This window comes from Gobio gobio (assembly GCF_949357685.1).
Source record: "Gobio gobio genome assembly, chromosome: 20".
Lineage (NCBI taxonomy): Eukaryota > Metazoa > Chordata > Actinopteri > Cypriniformes > Gobionidae > Gobio > Gobio gobio.
Window position 1 is genome coordinate 43,876,852 of NC_137113.1, and position 18,898 is coordinate 43,895,749.

The 18,898-nt window shown below is 38.5% G+C and overlaps 1 protein-coding gene across 1 annotated transcript; it reads right to left on the reverse strand.

Annotated features, from left to right (window-relative positions):
• Positions 1–9,571: 9,571 nt before the first annotated feature.
• Positions 9,572–18,898, reverse strand: cabp5a (calcium binding protein 5a). Its single transcript, XM_079801647.1, has 7 exons — positions 18,632–18,898; positions 18,434–18,502; positions 16,718–16,748; positions 13,156–13,299; positions 12,966–13,075; positions 12,472–12,619; positions 9,572–9,849 (listed from the first exon to the last, which is right to left on the reverse strand). The coding sequence occupies exons 2-7, from the start codon at positions 18,467–18,469 to the stop codon at positions 9,821–9,823; spliced, it is 498 nt and encodes a 165-aa protein (XP_079657773.1). The 5' UTR covers positions 18,470–18,502; positions 18,632–18,898; the 3' UTR covers positions 9,572–9,820.

Below are 18,898 nucleotides of genomic sequence, written 5' to 3' on the forward strand. Positions count from 1 at the left end.
GTTTCTTTGTTCCAAATTTTGTCTACTTTTGTGCTTTGCAAGTTTATAAAGCATGTTGGATTCCAGATGACACACCGAAACCAATACGTGTTATGTAAGTTTTTAATTTAGGGCATGAATCTTGGCCTTGGCACGGACAGCGTGACCAGAGGGCAGTTGTGCGGGACAGATGTGCTCTGTAATATTGTGTGCGAGGGAAAGGGGTGTTAGTTTACTTTGGGTAATTTGTGGCCTAAGCCCTTCAATCCCAGCTGTCAAGCAAATACAACAGCCACTATTGTCATGCGACTGCAACGGAGGATTCTGGATACGTGTGTTTGGTCAGATCGAGATATTCTGGACAATGACCTCCTAGAAAAGATTATTTTCAAATAAATGATGTTTTTTTTTCACAGTTTTCACAAAAATATTAAGCAGCACAACATTTACATTTACATTTACATTTAGTCATTTAGCAGACGCTTTTATCCAAAGCGACTTACAAATGAGAGCAATAGAAGCAACTACAACAGTCAGAGGCTACAGTATGCAAGTGCTGTAACAAGTCTCAGTTAATCTAACACAGAACACACAGGATTTTTTTTTTTTTTTTTTTAATAAATAAATTAGACAGACAGAAAAATGAATAGAATGTTAAGTGCTTGATTGGTCAGGTGCTGCTGGAAGAGATGCGTCTTTAGATGTTTTTTGAAAATGGCTACAGACTCGGCTGCTCGAATTGAGATAGGCAGGTCATTCCACCAGGTGGGGGCAGTCCAGGAAAAGGTCCGTGACAGTGATTTCATGCCTCTCTGGTATGGCACCACAAGGCGTCGTTCACTGGTAGAACACAAACTCCTGGAGGGTGTGTATGTCTGAACAAGCGAGTTAAGGTATATTGGTGCAGAGCCAGTGGTTGCTTTGAAGGCGAGCACCAGTGCCTTGAATTTGATGCGAGCGGCTATTGGTAGCCAGTGGAGTCTGATGAAGAGAGGCGTGACGTGCGCTCTCTTCGGCTCGTTAAAGATCACCCTCGCCGCTGCATTCTGGATCAGTTGCAAGGGTTTGATAGTGCATCCCAGAAGGCCTGCTAGAAGAGCATTACAGTAGTCAAGTCTGGAGAGAACAAGAGCTTGGACCAAGAGTTGTGTGGTCAGCTCAGATAGGAAGGGTCTAATCTTCCTAATGTTGTATAATGCAAATCTACAGGATCGGGTTGTTGAAGTAATGTGGTCAGTGAATTTTAGCTGATCATCGATCACAACTCCAAGGTTCCTGGCTGTCCTGGACGGAGTTATGGTTGATGATCCTAGCTGAATGGAGAGATTGTGATGAAGTGCTGGGTTGGCTGAGACCACAAGCAGTTCTGTCTTTGCAAGGTTGAGTTGCAGGTGATGCTCCTTCATCCAGGCAGAAATGTCTGTTAGGCAGGCAGCGATACGAACACCAACCGTGGGATCATCTGGTTGAAATGAGAAGTAGAGTTGAGTGTCGTCTGCATAGCAGTGATAGGAAAAGCCATGTTCCTGAATGACCGATCCCAGTGATGACATGTAGATGGAGAAGAGAAGTGGTCCAAGCACTGAGCCCTGTGGAACTCCAGTAGGGTGCCAAAAACAACAAAATCAAAATGGAATAATGTCTGCTGAAATTTCAGCTTTGTATCACAAGAATAAATTACATTCTAAAATGTATTTAAAAAAATGAAAACAGCTATTTTAAATTGTAATAATGTTTCATAATATTACTGTTTTTACTGTATTTCTTCATCAAATAAATGCAGACTTGGTGAGCAGAAGACACTTTCAAAAATATAAAAAATTGGAATTATTCCAGTGTCTCCTTAAAGTAAATTTTTGGCACCCTAGCGGTTAATAAACAGAACTGCATGGAAGAACATTGTAGCCGGAGCTACAAGTCCACAAGACCAAAAGTGCACATGAAGTGAGCCATTTGGGTCTGCATCCTGAAAACCTACACTGTAAAAAAAAAATCAGGTCTCCAATTGAAAATGTTCTAGTGACTGATCACATCTAATTTTTTTAGTTGGCAAAAGAAATTCACAGAAATTAAATTTGGCCAAATGAAAAATGTACATGTAATCAGTCACTAGAACATTTTCAATTGGAGACCTACATTTTTTTTACAGTGTAGGCAGCTGACTCGTTGCCTCGCTGCCTTATCAGACAATGGCTTGTGATGCAACGTTTGTGCATGAAGACCTCACGAAACTCATTTCGGACAGACTTCTTAGTCAGTGTAACAGTTTAATGATCTACAGCAAAATAGAGAGAGCTTTGGTGAGAAACACATATTTAATTACTACATTAGTAATATCTCGCAAGAAGAAATGACATCAGGAGTAGAAAATGTAGGTAAAAAACGTACATTTACACACAAACTGACCAGCAAACGCAACTTTCGGACGCCATCTTTTTTTCCCAGCTCAACTGTCACAGAATGGAAAGCACAGGATTGTGCGATATCAAAGGCAGCAAAGGAGACAAATATACTGCGCTCAAAAATCGATCAGATGAAGGTGTCTCAGGAGACAGGAAGTGACGCTAACATTGGTTTCGGACGTGCCTTGGTGCCTTCCTGCCTTGAAATGTGTCCTCCGAAGGCAGCATTTTCCAGGTTTCGGACGCAGCCATATGATTCATGCAGGTACTGGGCTACTCCACAGCGGTGGCGACCCGACCGATCTTAAAGGAACACTCCACTTTTTTTGAAAATAGGCTCATTTTACAAGTCCCCTTGAATTAAATAGTTGAGTTTTATCGTTTTTGAATCCATTCAGCTGTATCTGGCGGCAGCACTTTTAGCATAGCTTAGCATACATCATTGATTCTAAACAGTCCATTAGCATCTCATTCAAAAAATTACCAAAGACACTTTCAATATTTTTCCTATTTAAAACTTGACTCTTCTACAGTTACATCGTGTGCTAAGACCAACTGAAAATGAAAAGTTGCGATTTTCTACACCTATATGGCTAGGAACTACTTTCTCATTCCTGCGTAATAGTCGCGGATCTTCGCGGCTGTACCATGGCTGCTGCAGCGCAATGATATTACAGCGCCTGAAAGTAGTCCCCAGCTAGGTAACTTTCAATGTGACCGGCACTAAGTTCGTGTAGTTGCAGAGAAAGTTTCAGGCTTGCAGCCGACAAATTGTGTTGTGTATTTAGCTGTGTGATTAGCCATGGTTCTGTGTGTTGTAAAGGGCTGTGATAGTAAGTCGAAGGTGTAACTACCACCATGTTTCACAGAATACCAACGAATCATTGCGCCGCTGCAGCCATGGTACGGCCGCGAAGATCCGCGACTATTACGCAGGAATGAGAACGTAGTTCCTAGCCATATAGGTGTAGAAAATCGCAACTTTTCATTTTCAGTTGGTCATAGCACATGATGTAACTGTAGAGTCAAGAGTCAAGTTTTAAATAGGAAAAATATTGAAAGCGTCTTTGGTAATTTTTTGAATGAGATGCTAATGGACTGATTAGAATCAATGATGTATGCTAAGCTTTGCTAAAAGTGCTACCGCCAGATACAAAGATCGGCTGAATGGATTCAAAAACGGTAAAACTCAACTATTTAACTCTAGGGGACTTGTAAAATGAGCCTATTTTCAAAAAAAGTGGAGTGTTCCTTTAAATAGTCAGAATATAAACACTTATTATTATAGGTTTACTGTAGTGATTCAGGATAGGACAAAAAAATGTTTGGAAAATGGATTCATGATGTACTCGCTCATTATATAATTTTTTTTTAATTTTGAACACAAAAAGTTACGGACTTCTTTCCCTTTCACAAAACAGACAGTAACAACCATAGATGTATATACAGTACATAGATGGCACAGACACGTACGTCGGCTTGGCCGCCATCTTGGAAGTTGTCTGCGAATCATGCCACAACATTGCTCAGCTTCTGGTTGTGAAACTAAATTCCTGAAGAAATGGGATAACCTTTCACAGGTGAGAATGTGTTGGTTTATGTTTCTTCCCCCGTTTCACAGGCTTTGTCTCAAGATGCACACCAGTAATGTGTTTTTTTTTTCTAAGCAAGATTTGTAAAAGCTACTTAAATGCCCTACTTGGACTAAGGCCTAAAGGCCCTGATACACTTCAAGAAATCGAAGAACATGGATTGACATTTTTTCATACAAAATCAGGCCAAAATTAACTTAGTTTGGGAGTTCAAAACAGCTTGCCAAAGTGAATGTCCGCGAGTGAAAACATGAACACACTGGAGAGCTGTGCTAATCTGTACTTCTGATAAAATGAGACACTGACACTGTTCATCATGCTTAATATGTATAAAGTGCAATGTAATTAAAGGTCCCATGGCATGGCATTTTTCTATTATTTTATAATGTTTCCTGAGGTGTACTTATATTGTAAGTATGATTTTTACATCATAAAATGTCATAATTTAGAAATAAAAGGCATTTTTTCAATACTGCTGTTTGCCCAGTGACTGAATGCCCTGTTTCAAGAGGCGTGTCTGCTGTGAGACTTCAGTAAAAACGCCCACTGTTGTGATTGGCTGACATCTTTGCATTTGAAATGAGCGGAGGGGGCGTGGTTTAACAAGGTCTACGACGCACGAGCTGCTGCCAGAGAGATGGATGGACCTGAGTTCACTTCACATCAGTTCTCAGCATGTCTCAGTTCAGTGAACTGTTGTTACTAGAATATACTTCAGGTTATTAGTTTATTTCTAGTCGGAGGGGCTGTCACTCATGTCAGAAAGTTAGTAACTTTAGTAAATTATGGATCAGCGCTGACTCGAGACGCGAACCGTTTAGAATGATTCAGTCCGATTTGGTGAACTGATTCGGTTCACTAAAAAGAACCAGTTCAAAAGAATGATTCGTTCGCGAACTGGACATCACTAATATACCAGAGACGGAGCGATTGTTAACAAAGTTATTTATAGTAACTACTGAGTTATGAGAGCCCTGTCTGTCAGCGCAAGTTTATTGTGTTTGTATCTGAGAGTTCTGAATAAACACGAGTCCCAATCACACCGAGTCCGTCTTTATCCTTATTACCAACTTTGTAACACATGCAAAGTACCATTACAGCTGTCGAGATGAACGAGTTACGAGTAAGTGTTGATTATAGCATTATTTTTTAGATATGTTCCAATCATATGAAAAGCGTCAGTGATGCGCATTGAGTACACAGCGCAAACAAAGACACAACAGCAGTAATCGAATGTAATCCAGTTTATTGTGGGAATAGCTGGCTAGCCTAGCCGGATACCCTCACGCTTACCCCCCTTCTGCTTAATCTCACGCCGCGTTTGGTGCCTCCGCTGTGGGCCAGATGCAGTACTGGGGGTCGGGGATGTTGAAGGCCGACCGGCCAGTGCAGCCCGAGCCTCGGCGTGTGTGAGGTTTATCTCTAAAGAGATGTGAGTCTGCTGATGTTGAGCAGAAACGACTGTATGCACATTTTAGAACCGATAGACGTGACAAGGACGTACAAAAACACTGACTCACAAGATAGAAAACACGAAAACACCGTTCTGTGTCGGGAGAGAGAAAAGCCGCTACGTGTGCAAGAAAAATAAATAATTAGCTACACATCAGAAATCACTGATCACAGATCAGAAGGAACTGCAAAAAGACTTCTGTTTTCATTTGTACATCCAAACACTGAGAAACTGCCAGCGTTCACTCGTTCACAAGTAATGATCTCTCGAGCGCTTGCATGGGCGTGCCAGATTCTCTGGGCGGAGGAAAGGGAGGAAACCGTTCCTGTGTGGACGTCACAACAGGAGACTTCAGGATTGGCTCGTCTGGCCTGTCATTTTCTCAAAGGCAGAGAAAGACAGCCAGAACTCGGTTTACACCCATCAACATTTCTAGCCACTTGGGGACAATATTCAGGCTAGGGGAACTCATATTAATTTTGAAAAACCTCATAAAATGAAAATTTCATGCCATGGGACCTTCAAAGGTGACTTTACTAGAGTGCCGAATTGCAGAGCTTGTGCAAACGTATCCACGTTGCTATGATCAGATGGTTTTCTTATGCTTTATCATAAAAATGCTTGCTGTTTTCTCAAATTTGTTGTGTTTATTTTGTTATGAAGATGAAAGTGTGCAGCACATATTTAAATATTCATCTAAATGTTGCTCAGCGGTGTGGGTGGCGTCGGATGTTTGATAATAGTATATCACTGCTCACGTATTCTAACTTTTTACCCCTGAGGGAAGAACGAAAAACAATCTTTCCATAAATATCAGGGCCTTAATTCTGGCTTAATCTAAGCCCTGTCTGTGAAACCGGCCGATATGTATGAACTGAACTCAATATTATATGTTTTACAATGGTACTTTTAATGTCTTTACTTTTACTATGGTAACTTTTTACTGTCGTGTTAAAAACATTCTCTGAAAAATAACCCCACACCATAATCCCCCCTCCAGCAAACTTTACACTTGGCACAATGCAGTCAGGCAAGTCCCTTTCTCCTTTCAACCGCCAAAAAACTAGACTCGTCCATGGGATTGCCAGACAGAGAAGCGTGATTGGTCACTCCAGAGAACACGTCTCACTGCTCTAGTGGTGGCGTGCTTTACCCCACTGCATCCATCGCTTTGCATTGCACTTGGTGATGTAAGGCTCAGAAGCAGTCTGAATGCCTAGGTGCTTGATTGTATACACTTGTGTTCATGGAAGTGGATTTGGAGGGGTGTCCCATATAACAACAGCAGGAAAGTGACCTTGCAAACACAACAATGGAGATGACCATGCACATATCCTGAGATAATGTCCTTTTTTATTTTTGGTCTGTGTATTTTAAGCACACTATATTTGATACACTAGACTTTTCAGGATTTTCTTCACCCTTAAATCTGCAATCTCAAGCTGTAAAGCTGCAGTTTAGCACACTTACACAACAGTGTCAAAGTTTTATCATATCTGTTGTGTCGAATGCATGAATAATCACAGCACAACCGTTTCCTTTTCATCTCTGAACCTTCAGTATGACTTGACAACACTCTTCCTTCCATTGATCCTTTTCTTTATTTCTCTCATCCTCGGATCCTCGCTTGTTATTTATTCTCTCTCTCTCTCTCTCTCTCTCTCTCTCTCTCTCTCTCTCTCTCTCTCTCTCTCTCTCTCTCTCTCTCTCTCTCTCTCTCTCTCTCTCTCTGTCTGTCTGTCTGTCTGTCTCTCTCTCTCTCTCTCTCTCTCTCTCAAAGAGCCTCAGAACAGGCTGATCCTGGATGTTTTGGGATTTCATAGCATTTGCTAATCACGCGGCGTCCTCTGTTCTGTCTGATTTGAGCTCTGTGTCAGGGTTATTTTCTGTTTGTTTTGTGTTCTAGTTTTGGTTCTGTCTGTGTGCTTTAGTTACCTTTGGTGCTGATTTAGATACACACCTGTTCTATGTTTTGTTGATCGTCCCTCTGTGTGTTTGTATAGCCTTGGTTTTGATTCAGTCTTTGCACGTTCTCGTCAGTGTTTTATTGGTTGCTCTGTCCAATGTTTTTGAAGTATGTTTCTGAGTTTGCAACCAAGCGTGACGCTCTGTCATTCTGGGTTTTGTGCAATTAATTTAAACTTCCCTGGAGGTCTCTGGTGAAGGTGTTAGTATTTCCTGTCACCTTGTTTTTGTTTGATGTATTACGCTGATAGGAATTAGTAATAGTGATTAGTGACTCGGTCAGGCAGATTAATCAAAATGATATTTAGCCATTTTTGAGATTATTCTGGTAGATATATATGTTATGTGCCCACTTGGCAGATTAACAGTAGTGTTAGTTCTCACATCAGGTTTGTCAATGGATAAGCAATTTACATGGTAGAGTTTTTATTTATTTATTATTATTGGGTAAATGTCTAAATAAGTGTTTATTTAATGTGAGCTAATTTTATAAATAACATTTCTAATGATCATTTTCATTTATTTCATTATTTTTATGAAAATTACTGTTCTATATTTGTTAGATAGAATTCGTACTGTTTGATTCCAGAAAATATCTTATAGAGTAATGGACCTATTGTATGTTATTGTATTTTATTTTATTTTATTTTAAGTATTTTTTTATATTTTATTTTTCTATGCCTGCATGGCAACTGCATGATATATATAAAAAACTAAAAATAAATCAAGATTAGTCATAAGTGTTATAAATGTACTGTTTTAATTTGTGTTATTTGACTCCAGATAATATCTTATAGGGTACACTCTAAAAAATGCTGGGTTGAATATGAACTAACCCAGCAATTGGGTTGTTTTAACCCAGTGAATGGGTTGTTTTAACCAAGCGGTTGGGTTGAATGTTTGCTTAACAACCCAATTGCTGGGTTAAAACAACCCAACCGCTGGGTTAAAACAACCCAATTCCTGGGTTAGTCCATATTCAACTCAACTTGGGTTGTTTTTAACCCAGCATTTTTTAGAGTGTAACGTAGCATTATTTTATTTATACATGTTATACCGTCTATTTATCTTAACAGATAACAGTATGACACATACACAAAAAAATCCATAAAAAAATCAGTATCTGCCATAAGTATTACAAGTTTACTGTTCTAGGTGTGTTATATAAACAATTTGTATCATTTGACTCCAGATAATATCTTATAAAGTACTGTAGGTCTATTTTATTTTACATTTTCTAACCCTATTTAGTTATCTTTTTTTTTATAAATAGACTATTTATTAAAAAAAAAAAGATAACTAAATAGGGTTAGAAAATGTAAAATAAAATTTGACCTACAGTACTTTATAAGATATTAGACTATAATATAATATAATAGACTATTTATTAAAAAAAGATAACTAAATAGGGTTACACTTTATTTTAAAGTGTCTTTGCATAATTTATAGTTTTTAACTGCATGTAAATAGTTAAGATAACTAAACAGATAACTAATTAAATCAGTATCTGCCCTAAATGTTTATAACAGTGCAATATGTGGCTCATCATTTCAAAAAGCGTCTAATGTTTTTCTCCTTCTGTACGGTTTTTGCTGTATATCCACATCAATTTGCGCATAAACAGTCCAAAATCTTTCTGTGCCTCTCATCCCGTCATCCTTCCATTATCCCCTCTAATCTTCCAAAGAAAGTTTCTCTTAAAAGTGATTTCTCATCTTCACCATCTGCTCTCGGCAGCAGCCCAATACATAGATTACATGGCTTGTTTCAGTTTTTTTTCCTTTTCTGAGAAACGACAGATTAATGGAGATATTTAGTTACAGGAATCCTACAGGATCTAGCATCATTCATAAAAAGGATGTCGTCGATGGTGACGACAGCGGACCGTGCTGAAGAGCAGGAGTTCAGTTCAGGGGTCACTTAATCTGAAGGTCTCCGGCATAAAGATTAGGAGACTGAACCCAGATCAGATTTACACGGATGCATCCGAAATCGATCCATCGCACACTTCATCATCTCGCAGGAAGATTGTCCGGAGTATGTGAATTCAGACATACTCTTGTCACGTACAGTTTTTTTACATGGTGGGGAAGTATGCGATTTCTGTCTTCCTTTTGGATTTTTGTGTGCTCAAGAAAACTCACATTCACATACACAAAAAAAGAAACGTCACTCCATTTATTTCTTAATTTAGTATTTTATTGAGGACATATCTATTCAAAATAATGTAAAGATGATATTAGACATAATTTCAGAGAAATATTGTGCATCGAGTTCTAAGATCAATATTGCATTGAATTTTTGCATAGTTTCTGGGGAAAAAATCTTTCTATTGCGGTTATATTTACGGCCATATGCTGTCTTGTGTGGAAAAACTTTGGTTTATGTATGTTTTATGTATCTGCAGCATCCAGAATAAGATGGTTTTCTCAGCAGCTTGACAACATCTTCACAAATTCTGCAAAAAACAAGCAGAAAAGCATTTTAAACGTACAGTCAAACCAAAAATGATTCAGACACCAGATATAATGTTTTACTAGTGTGTGCAGGACACTATAGTTTGTTTATGTAAGGGGGGGGTGTTATGAATCGCGTTACGGGGAGGATTCTGCGTTCGTATGCTTCGCGATCGAAGAGGGCACTTTCACTTTCAAAGGGGCAGGGGCTCAATATTTTGAGTATTTCAAAATATTTAAATATTTTCAATATTTTCAAAATACTGCTCAGTTACTGGGATTTTCACACACAACCATTTCTAGGGTTTACAAAGAATGGTGTGAAAAGGGAAAAACATCCAGTATGCGGCAGTCCTGTGGGCGAAAATGCCTTGTTGATGCTAGAGGTCAGAGGAGAATGGGCCGACTGATTCAAGCTGATAGAAGAGCAACTTTGACTGAAATAACCACTCGTTACAACCGAGGTATGCAGCAAAGCATTTGTGAAGCCACAACACGCACAACCTTGAGGCGGATGGGCTACAAAAGCAGAAGACCCTACCGGGTACCACTCATCTCCACTACAAATAGGAAAAAGAGGCTACAATTTGCACAAGCTCACCAAAATTGGACAGTTGAAGACTGGAAAAATGTTGCCTGGTCTGATGAGTCTCGATTTCTGTTGATACCTTCAGATGGTAGAGTCAGAATTTGGCGTAAACAGAATGAGAACATGGATCCATCATGCCTTGTTACCACTGTGCAGGCTGGTGGTGGTGGTGTAATGGTGTGGGGGATGTTTTCTTGGCACACTTTAGGCCCCTTAGTGCCAATTGGGCACCGTTTAAATGCCACAGCCTACCTGAGCATTGTTTCTGACCATATCCATCCCTTTATGACCACCATGTGCCCATCCTCTGATGGCTACTTCCAGCAGGATAATGCACTATGTCACAAAGCTCGAATCATTTCAAATTGGTTTCTTGAACATGATAATGAGTTCACTGGACTAAAATGGCCCCCACAGTCACCAGATCTCAACCCAATAGAGCATCTTTTCGGATTGATCTCCATCAACTGCAAGATGCTATCCAATCAATATGGGCCAACATTTCTAAAGAATGCTTTCAGCACCTTGTTGAATCAATGCCACGTAGAATTAAGGCAGTTCTGAAGGCGAAAGGGGGTCAAACACAGTATTAGTATGGTGTTCCTAATAATCCTTTAGGTGAGTGTATATGGGAATGAATGGGAGGCCATGATGGACAGGGGCCAATGGGCAAATTTGGCCAGGATGCCGGGGTTACACCCCTACTCTTTATTGGGATTTTTAATGACCACAGAGAGTCAGGACCTTGATTTAACGTCTCATCCGAATGACGGTGCTTGTTTCAGTATAGTGTCCCCATCACTATACTGGGGTGTTAGGACCCACACAGACCACAGGGTGAGCGCCCCCTGCTGGCCTCACTAACACCTCTTTTTTCCCAGGAGGTCTCCCATTCAGGTACTGACCAGGCTCAGCCCTGCTTAGCTTCAGTGGGAAACCAGTCTTGGGCTAAAGGGTGATATGGCTGCTGGTGCTAATGTGACCTTTTACACCTCAGACTGAACAAAATGAAGCATTGCTTGGTCATTGGTTGACCTAAATTGGTATTATCTAATAGAGGCAGAGCGACACGCAACATAATCTGAAAACCACGCCCAGAGGGGAAGACAATCAAACCGTCTCCATTGACTTTGTATAGCGTGAAGCGGCCTCCTTGTCATTTCTGACTTATAACAAAAAACAGAACAATATCTAAAAGCTTATATGTGGCAAGGTGTTCAGCAAACAAGCTATAAAAAAAAAACAGAACCAAAAACCCAGAAGTTTTTATAAGCTGTTGGCCCAAAAAATGAGCGTTTAAGGACACAAAAGTGGATACAGGCAATTGAGACAGAGTGCCAAATGTTATATTACACTGAGAACTACACCCACTAGAGGGGAACATAATCAGTGACAGGAAATATAATCTATAAAACTGACATTTGACTTAACAATGACAAAATGTTTACTGCACACGTAGGCATACTAAGTGTCAGGATCCCAAAATGTACCCATTCTTCCTGCTGATGCTTCACGTCTTATTGCCTGTATACACTTTTGTCTCCTTAAATGCTCGTTTTTTTGGGTCGAGAGCATATAAAAACATAGTTCTGTGTTTATTAGCTTGTTTGCTGTACACCCTGTCACAGCTTTTAGACATTGTTCTGTTTTTTTTTTTATAAGTCAGAAATGAAAAGAAGGCCACTTCACGCAATACAAAGTCAATGGAGAGTGTTGGATTGCCCCGGTGTGGGTGTGGCCTAAATGTGCTCTGTCTCTATTGTGTACTTAAATTTGACAGCTGATAGGTTGATTGTAATCCATTACACAACTTTCAATCAAAGTTATCTGACATTTTCAAGATGCATTTGTTCTGACACAGTTAAACTCTTGTTCTTGTCATATTTTATTACCATTTTTTTAAACTATAGCGAATAAACTGTGAGAATGCTGAAGGTGTCTGAATAAATTTTGGTTTGGACTGCATATGTGTAGGAAGTGTGAGGAGTCTATAGGCTTTATTTGTCTGGCATTGAAAATTTGTGTCATTTCTCACCTTCAAAATCCACCGTACCATCACCATTATTGTCCGCCTCCTGGACGACAGCGTCAATCTCTCTGTGGTTCATGTGTTCTCCCAGTAATTTACTCATAGCACTTCTCAGCTCCTCGGTAGTGATCGAGCCATCGCCGTCCATATCAAACTGTAGACGAGAAAAATGAGTTGATGTGAAAACACATTGACAGTTAGGCTGGCCTCTAAAGAACAGACATGCGCCCTATACATGGGTCGCAACCCACCAACTGAGAACCACTGATCTGCTTTTCATCCAGAGCAAATTGAGTTCATTAACTACAAGGACTTCATCCTCCTTCCACCCCCTTAAAATGAGATATAACGTTGTGGTAACAGGTCAAATGGAGTTTGCTGAAGCAAGGTGAGAGTTTTGCCACCTTCTGTTTGGGTGAATCCACAAAATGCCAAGTAACCTTAACTGTTCGTCATTGTGCCTCAACGGACACATGTTTCTGTTTAGTTTGTCTTCTCACCTCTTTGAAAGCATCTCGGAGTTCCTTCACGCCAATCATGCCTGCTGTTTCTGCCAAAAGCTTTGGGGTCATTAACTCCACAAAGTCTTCAAAGTCTACCCTCCCTCCCACTGAGACAAAAAGAAAGTGAAAACAGATTACTTTTCTTGCAGGTGTATTCATGTTTTGCTGTTTTGGACATGCTACTTACAATTCATGTTGATGTTCTGGCCCAACTCGATCAGCTCCATCTCGGTCGGCATGTAACCCATCGTCCTCATCAGGTTTCCCAGGTCCTTACAGCTTATCAGACCGTCTTTATCTTTGTCAAATTCATTAAATGCCTCTCTCAGCTCTGAGAACAAAGAAAGATCATCAATGTGTGTGTGTGCACTTTGAAAAATAAAGGTTGTTTATTGGCATTGATGGCTCCATAAAGAACCTTTAACATCCGTGGAACTTTTCCATTACAGAGATGGTTCTTCATAGTGGAAAATGGTTCTACTATTTGGCGTCAGACTACACTTTTCGGTCCACTGACTTCCATTCAAGTTCATGCGAAGACGTTTTCAGCGTGATACTACAGAGCCCCGCATTCGACATGCAGACAAAAAATATATATTGTGGCCTAAAATTAATTTGTTCCCTTACCACATATTAAAGGATTAGTTCACTTTAAAATTAAAATTACCACATTATTTACTCGCCCTCAAGCTTAAGATTTTCTTCTTTCTGATTAACACAATTGGAGTTATATTAATACATATCATGGCTCTTCCAAGCTTTATAATGGCAGTGACGGGGTCCATTAAATGATTAGTTCACCTCAAAATGAAAAGTTCCTGATAATTTACTCACCCTCATCTCATCCAAGATGTCCATGTCTTTCTTTCTTCAGTGGAAAAGAAATTAAGTTTTTTGAGGAAAACATTTCAGAATTTTTCTCCACATGGACTTCAATTGCAACCAATATGTTGAACGTCCACATCAATGCAGTTTCAAAGGGCTTTGAAGGGCTTCAAATGGTACTGAACGACCCCAGCTGAGGAATAGGGTCTTAACCAGCGAAGCGATCGGTCATTTTCTAAAAAAAATTAAAATGTATATACTTTTTAACCACAATTGATTGTCTTGTGCTGGTCTGCAACGAGCCAGGCATTACGTAACGTACGCTGAAAAGGTCACGCCGAAAGTGGGCAGAAGTACCGCCCCATTGTTTAAAAGTGTGGAGAAGGAGGATCGTTCAAATTGTATTCTATGTTGAATTACATATTTATTAATTAATTAATTTATCATTGTTTTACCTGCAAGCGCTTGCATTAGTCTTCGAACGTTCGTTTTGTAAACAATGGGGCGGTACTGCCACCCACGTTCGGCGTGACCTTTTTTAACGTACGTTACGTCAGGGGTTTTCAAACTTTATGATGCCAAGGACCCCCAAATATGAGGAACCTTTTATGAGGGCCCCCTTCCAAAAATCCATCGTACGAAAAAAACATTTAAACTGTTGGATAAATAGTAAGTGTGACATAAAAACAACACATTGTTTCCCAACTTAAATTGGCTATTAATGTTGGATGTATAAACCTGAAGAACATTTTCAATTAAAAAGTATTTGTATAAGCACCTTTCACAATAAATGTATGTAAGCAGCTGACGTACAGTGTATACCTTACAACCCCAGTGAGCGAGATAAAGGGGACTATAGTGAGAAAAACTCACTAAAGATAGAAAGCAAACATATACAATTCTGGAATGTATACGCCAAGAAAGGAGAGAAATATTTATAAATGAAACAGTAAGAATGTTCAGTAGACTTTATCCATTTTTGCTTTCTCTTTTTACTCTCTGAAATTTTCTGGGGACCCCTTAAAACATTCTGGTTTGAAAACCTCTGCGTTACGTAATTTCATGGCTCGTTGCAGACCAGCACAAGACAATCAATTGTGGTTAAAAAGTATATACATTTGATTGTTTTTTTTAGAAAATGACCGATCGCTTCGCTAGATAAGACCCTATTCCTCAGCCGGGATCGCACAGTACCATTTGAAGCCCTTCAAAGCCCTTTGAAACTGCATTGATGTGGACGTTCAACATATTGGTTGCAATTGAAGTCCATAGTGTAGAGAAAAATCCTGAAATGTTTTCCTCAAAAAACTTAATTTCTTTTCCTCTGAAGAAAGAAAGACATGAACATCTTGGATGGCATTGGGGTGAGTAAATTATCTGGAAATTTTCATTTTGAGGTGAACTAATCCTCTAAGTTTGAAGCTCAAAAAAGCACATCCATCGCCGATAAACATGTTTATTGAATACGTTTTCAGACCAGTACGCCCATGGGCGAACAGACGGGCGCGAGTGCATTTGCTATTTAAAGGGTTAGTTCACCCAAAAATGAAATTTCTGTCATTAATTACTTACCGTCATATCGTTCGACACCCGTAAGACCTCTGTTCATCTTCAGAACACAAATGAAGATATTTTAGTTGAAATCTGAGGGCTCTGAAAGGCCTCCATTGGCACAATGCACTTTACACTCTCAAGACCCTTAAAAGGTACTAAAGACGTTGTTACAAAATCCATCTCACTACAGTGGTTCTACAATAACTTTATGGAGTGACGAGAATAGTTTTTGTGCGCAAAAAAACCCTAAATGACGACTTATATAGTGATGACGATTTCAAAACACGGCCTCATGAAGCTTCGAAGCGTTATGAATCAGTGAGTCGAATCATGATTCGGATCGCGTGTCAAACCGCCAAACTGCTGAAATTTGACAATCCAAACTGCTGAATCGACTCACTGATTCATAACGCTTCGAAGCTTCATGATGCCGTGTTTTGAGCCATCAGATTTCAACTAAAATATCTTCATTTGTGTTCCGAAGATGAACGGAGGTCTTACGGGTGTCGAACGACATGAGGGTAACTAATTAATGACAGAATTTTCATTTTTGGGTGAACTAACCCTTTAAACAACTAGCAAAAAACACTTGTCGCGCCTGGCGTCACATTGCGCCGGGTGTATGATAGGGCCTACCCTACCTTACCCTAACTTTTAATTAATTCCCTCGTTTTAATAAATCTTGGCAACGTTGAACTAATTTGTTCCCTCGTTTTGAGGGAACACATGATTACAATGTTGCCATGATTTAGTAAAATGAAGGAATTAATTACGTCATAGGAACAAACTATTATAACTTGCATGGCCACGATTGACTAAAACCAGGAAACAAATTATTATAGCTATCGTGCACACAATTTACTTAAAACGAGGGAACGAATTAGTATGTATTTGTAAGTCGTGGGAACAAATTGATCATTCATGGCCACAATATATTTTGTACGCATTTCATGTGCAGGGCTCCATACATCCTTCCAAAGTTTAAGTTCGATAAACTCTCATGTAGAAATTTCATGTGCTCAAAAGTCTAGTAGGTGAAACATGGTCCTTTGCAGAACTGTTCACTTAAAGGTTCTTTAGGGAGCCCAAAATGATATGGCATCACCAAGAACATTTTATATTCCAGTAATAAAAGCCAAGCTAATTAGAATGAATGAATAAATAAGTAAATAAATGCATCGCTTAATAATATAAAAAAATATTTCTCTACCAATATTTATTGTCATACATTTCTTATTGAAATAGTCCCAAAGCGTTTGAATTTGTCAGTAAAATAATGTGTCTTGACTTAAAAAACTGTAATATCTATCATTTGTTGACAAGCTTTGACAGTAGAATATTCACATATCACGACTGACAGGTGTGTTTACCTTCAATTTCATCATCTGCCAATTCTCTGTCCTGCAAAACCAAAATGACAGGTAGATTATCCTCTTAAACTTGCTCCATGTCGTCTGGACGTCCTGGTCCCCCCCCCCCCCCCCTCCATTCCTCCCCTAGATTAATCTAAAAGGCTTATTTTACCCCAGTTTAATAACGAAAAAAGTGCTTTTAAAAGCAGTCCCAGTGCATTGTAATAAATCTCATTAAGAAGATAACACTCAATGGCACGTTCCGCCCATTTTCATATGAATTAGAGGGTTTATCGGCTGAATGTGACTAAAAGGGTTTAGTGTGATGACAGATTAATACCCCACCTGATTTATTGGGACCGAATATGATTATGTGTCTGCTGAATCAGGCCAAACAATCATTTAATACAACACAAATCCATTAATGACAATTTTCTGATTACACAGCATTTCCGTTTTTCTCGTATTTATACATGTTTCATACAAAAAATAACGAATAAAAAACTAAGAAACACTAATAAAATAAAATAAATTACACTTTACAATAAGCTTCCATTTGTTAACATAATAGTCATTAGTTTACATGACCTAATAATGAAGCTTCTAAAGCATTTAATAATGTTAAATTCAATCTGTTAATATTATTTAATGGACCCGAGTGAACTAACAATGAACAGTTGCATTTGCATTAACTAACATTAACAAAGATCAATAAATACTGTAACAAATATATAGCTAATTTTAAGTTAATGTTATTAATGCATTAACTGAAATAATGGGACTTTATTGTGTTACCAAACGTAATAAAATGGGATGATGTAATAAAGTAAAACAAAACAAATTCAGCATTTATGTTTTTTTCCTCATATTTAGGCTTTTGTTTCAGTAAAACTTTACAATAAGGTTCCATAGTTAAAGTTAGTTTATGCATTGACTAGAAATGCAATACATTTGTTACAGGATTAATTAATCTTTGTTAATGATAGTTAATAAAAATAGTTCATGTTATGGTGACAGGTACATTAAATAATAATAATAATAACAGATACAACTTTTGATTTTAATAATGTAAAAAACTTGTTGGTTTAACATAAAAAAGTAAGTAACCTGCTTGCCTTAAAAATTTTAGTTAATAAAATGAAGGAGATTGGTTTAATCAACAGAAAATGTTAACCGAACCACATAAATTATCTAAGTTGAGTTGACAAAAGAAAAAATGTGACAAATCATGAAAAGAATTGTTTAATAAATGTTGAAATTAACCTTAACGGAGATTAATAAATGCTTAGGAAGTAGCGTTCATTGTTAGTTCATGCACCTAATGTAGCACCAAATAAAAAAACGTATCGCAAAGTTTTACCCATAAAACTAATAAAAACTAAAAATGATATGATCAGTATCATGACAATGTATGCTTTTACATAGCTTTAACTCATCAAAAAAAATTCAAGCGGTTTCTTCTTTTTTATATGAGATTCAACTCAACTTTTTAAGTCAGTGTAATATAATTTAAGTTGAAATGTCTTGTACAATTCAAGTTGACTATACTTAAAAATTGAAGGCGGCAACTGAACTTGAGTTTTTCATTTGAAACAGGTGGAAATCAAAGCATAATAAACTATTTTCTATAAACATAATTTGTCTGGCCCTAAAATTGGATTATGTTGAAATAGTAAATACTAACAAATCTGACATATTTTCATGACAGTAACTGTAAATATTCAGCATACTTACAACTTTTGCTCCCCGTAAGAAGATACAAGCAGTCATATCTGTATTAGGATGAGCTGTCTGTGTCCTAAACTGATGATACGACCAAGGCATAAGTACATAGCACGTGCATATGCATCAGTTTATTCATAAGTTCATTATACATTAAATGCATTAAAGTTTTGAACAGTGAATGACAATATAAATGTAAAATATGCTTACCCTGTACTGCACTCAGTCTGGAGGGAAATGCAACAAATTTGTCTTTATCTGGTGGTGTTTTCTTCTCTTTTTTCCAGTGTTGTCTCTGTGTTTGCCGGTCAGATGCTGATGAGTTGATGTTCGTCCTCAGACCGCTGTGCCCTCTGATTGACTGGCTCAGCCTCAGCTGTGAGGGCTTTTTGTATGGTGTATGAAAGTGACTGGGGGAGGGGGAGGGGTCACTGACATCAATTTGAAGACTGATATGATCAACAATCAGACTCAGAC